This window comes from Abramis brama (assembly GCF_963993115.1).
Source record: "Abramis brama genome assembly, chromosome: 13".
Lineage (NCBI taxonomy): Eukaryota > Metazoa > Chordata > Actinopteri > Cypriniformes > Leuciscidae > Abramis > Abramis brama.
The window spans coordinates 21,888,075-21,890,215 of record NC_139975.1 but is presented as its reverse complement, the minus strand read 5'-3'; the positions used below and the strand labels follow the sequence as shown (position 1 = coordinate 21,890,215).

General features: G+C 42.0%; 1 protein-coding gene across 1 annotated transcript; it reads right to left on the bottom strand.

Moving 5' to 3' along the window:
- Positions 1–230: 230 nt before the first annotated feature.
- Positions 231–1,119, bottom strand: LOC311095353 (putative nuclease HARBI1; the record flags this gene model as incomplete). Its single annotated transcript, XM_084133845.1, has 2 exons — positions 231–735; positions 1,004–1,119. The coding sequence occupies 2 exons, from the start codon at positions 1,117–1,119 to the stop codon at positions 231–233; spliced, it is 621 nt and encodes a 206-aa protein (XP_083989971.1).
- Positions 1,120–2,141: the final 1,022 nt, after the last annotated feature.

Genomic DNA, 2,141 nt, shown 5'->3' with positions numbered 1-2,141 from the left:
GTAAAACTGAGAAAATGTTTTCTACAATCATCTGTCGAATGTAACGCCCAGATCCATCTTCACCTCCTGCCTCAGTAATCTCCAAAGTGGGTTCTTCACAAATTTGGTCATCCTCCAAGTCTGGGAGTGCAAGATCTCTATTAATTGGAAAGTGATATTTTACTCATTTAATTTAAAATCATTGGGGAATATGTAGCTAGGAGTTTTAATTACAGTTAAAAACATATTTATTACCTTGCCATGTTGTGCAAAACAACGCATGCACAGATTATGTTGCAGACTTTTTCTGGTTTCATTTTGAGCTCTGCATGCAGACAATGAAATCTTCGTTTTAGGACTCCAAAACACCTTTCAATAACATTTCTTGTTTTGGCATGGGCTGTGTTGTACCGAGCTTGAGGCACACTGACTGGATTTAAGAAAGGTGTGAGTAGCCAGGGTTTTAGTGGATAACCAGAGTCACCCAAGAGCACACCCTGCAATTCTCCTCTCTCAAATGCATCATGAATTTGGGAATTCACTAAAATTCTAGAGTCATGGGTTGATCCTGGCCAACGAGCAACACAGTTGAGCACTCTTAGTTTGGCATCACAAATAGCCTGCACGTTAATACTGTGGTAGCCTTTCCTATTAACGAACAATGGCTCATGAGTTGAAGGTGCTTGAATCCTAATGTGTGTTCCATCAATGGCTCCAACTACATTTGGAAATCCTGCAATGTTGAAAAAAATCTGCCTTCACCTTGTTCAAGGTAGAGACATCAGTCGGATAAAGTGGAAGTCTTCCTGACAGTGCACAGGCAACCCGATGAATAATTCTTGATGCGGTAGACTTGTGTACCCCAATTAAGTCTGCAGCTGTGTTTATAAAACATCCTGTGGCAAAGAAGCGTAGAGCTAGACATACTTGTAGCAGTGGAGGGATGCTGAAATTTCTTGAAGTTTCAGGCCTCAAATGCTCCTCCAAGTCAATTGCTAGTTCTTGTATTGCATGTCTAGGAAACCTTAGCTTCTCCAGCAGTTCCTTTTCAGAAAGGACTTCTAATGGGTTTGAACGGTCTTTGAAAACTCTTTCTCTTCTTATTGCCCTTTCATCAAAGCAAATATTAAAATGTGCCATACCGCAAGACAAAGTCGGCCACTTTTGTGAATCTAGAGCACTTGACAGTTTATTCGTTTCCATGGCAACATAGATTGTAAAGGAAAGTTAGCCAAGGGGGAACCAGTCTTACTTTTTTGTCTTAAATTAGACCAGTCTAAAATGTTATGCAACTGACTTAAAAAGTAAATACCAGTCTTAAAGAAAAAAATTAGACGACTAACTTGCAAGACTAGTCTTAAATAGATTTATGCAACCGGCCTATCTCCATACAGTATTCTCTGGCTCTGTGGGCATTATTGTCCGACTCCGAGTCGAAATGAACACCATAACTGAGAGTTTCTGTTCTGATATTATCAGATGAGATTGTCCTGCTGGCTCTGAGGCTGAGCGCGAGCTCGTGAGGCTCCGCCCCCTGTGCCGGCAGCAGCAGTTAATTTGCATTTAAAGGGCACACACTAAAACAGCGCGTTTTTCTGAGCCCCAAAAAATGACAATTTAAACATGCTGTAAAAAAAGATCTGTTGGGTATTTTGAGCTAAAACTTCACATACATACTCTGGGGACATCAGAGACTTATTTTACATCTTGTGAAAAGAGTCATAATAGGTGCCCTTTAAATATAATGACGTAGCTCTAGGCCCCGCCCACGGGCAAGTAAAGCGGAAGAGGTTAAGAGGAGACGTTTCTGCAGTTGGAGAAAAGGTGCATTCAGCTGTGTTTTCTCCCCACAATTGCACAGATGAGTGCAGCGATTTCACCCCTGGGCACTTCAACACAAAAGAGCAATTTCCTATAAGAGCAAAGCATGGGTGACATTGCGTCTTTTTCAAGATGGCATTCCACCAATGTGTTTCTGGATGTGGTCGCTTCCTAGCCCCGTCTGACAGCCATGATCACTGCCTCACGTTTTGGCCATCAATATGCCGAGACATCATTCATTGATTGTTCACATGACCATCGCGTTGTTAATATCGAGACTCCAATACGTTGAAAAAGATGGAGTCTCCTCCGTTATTCCCCCTTCTGGTCTCTCTGCACCG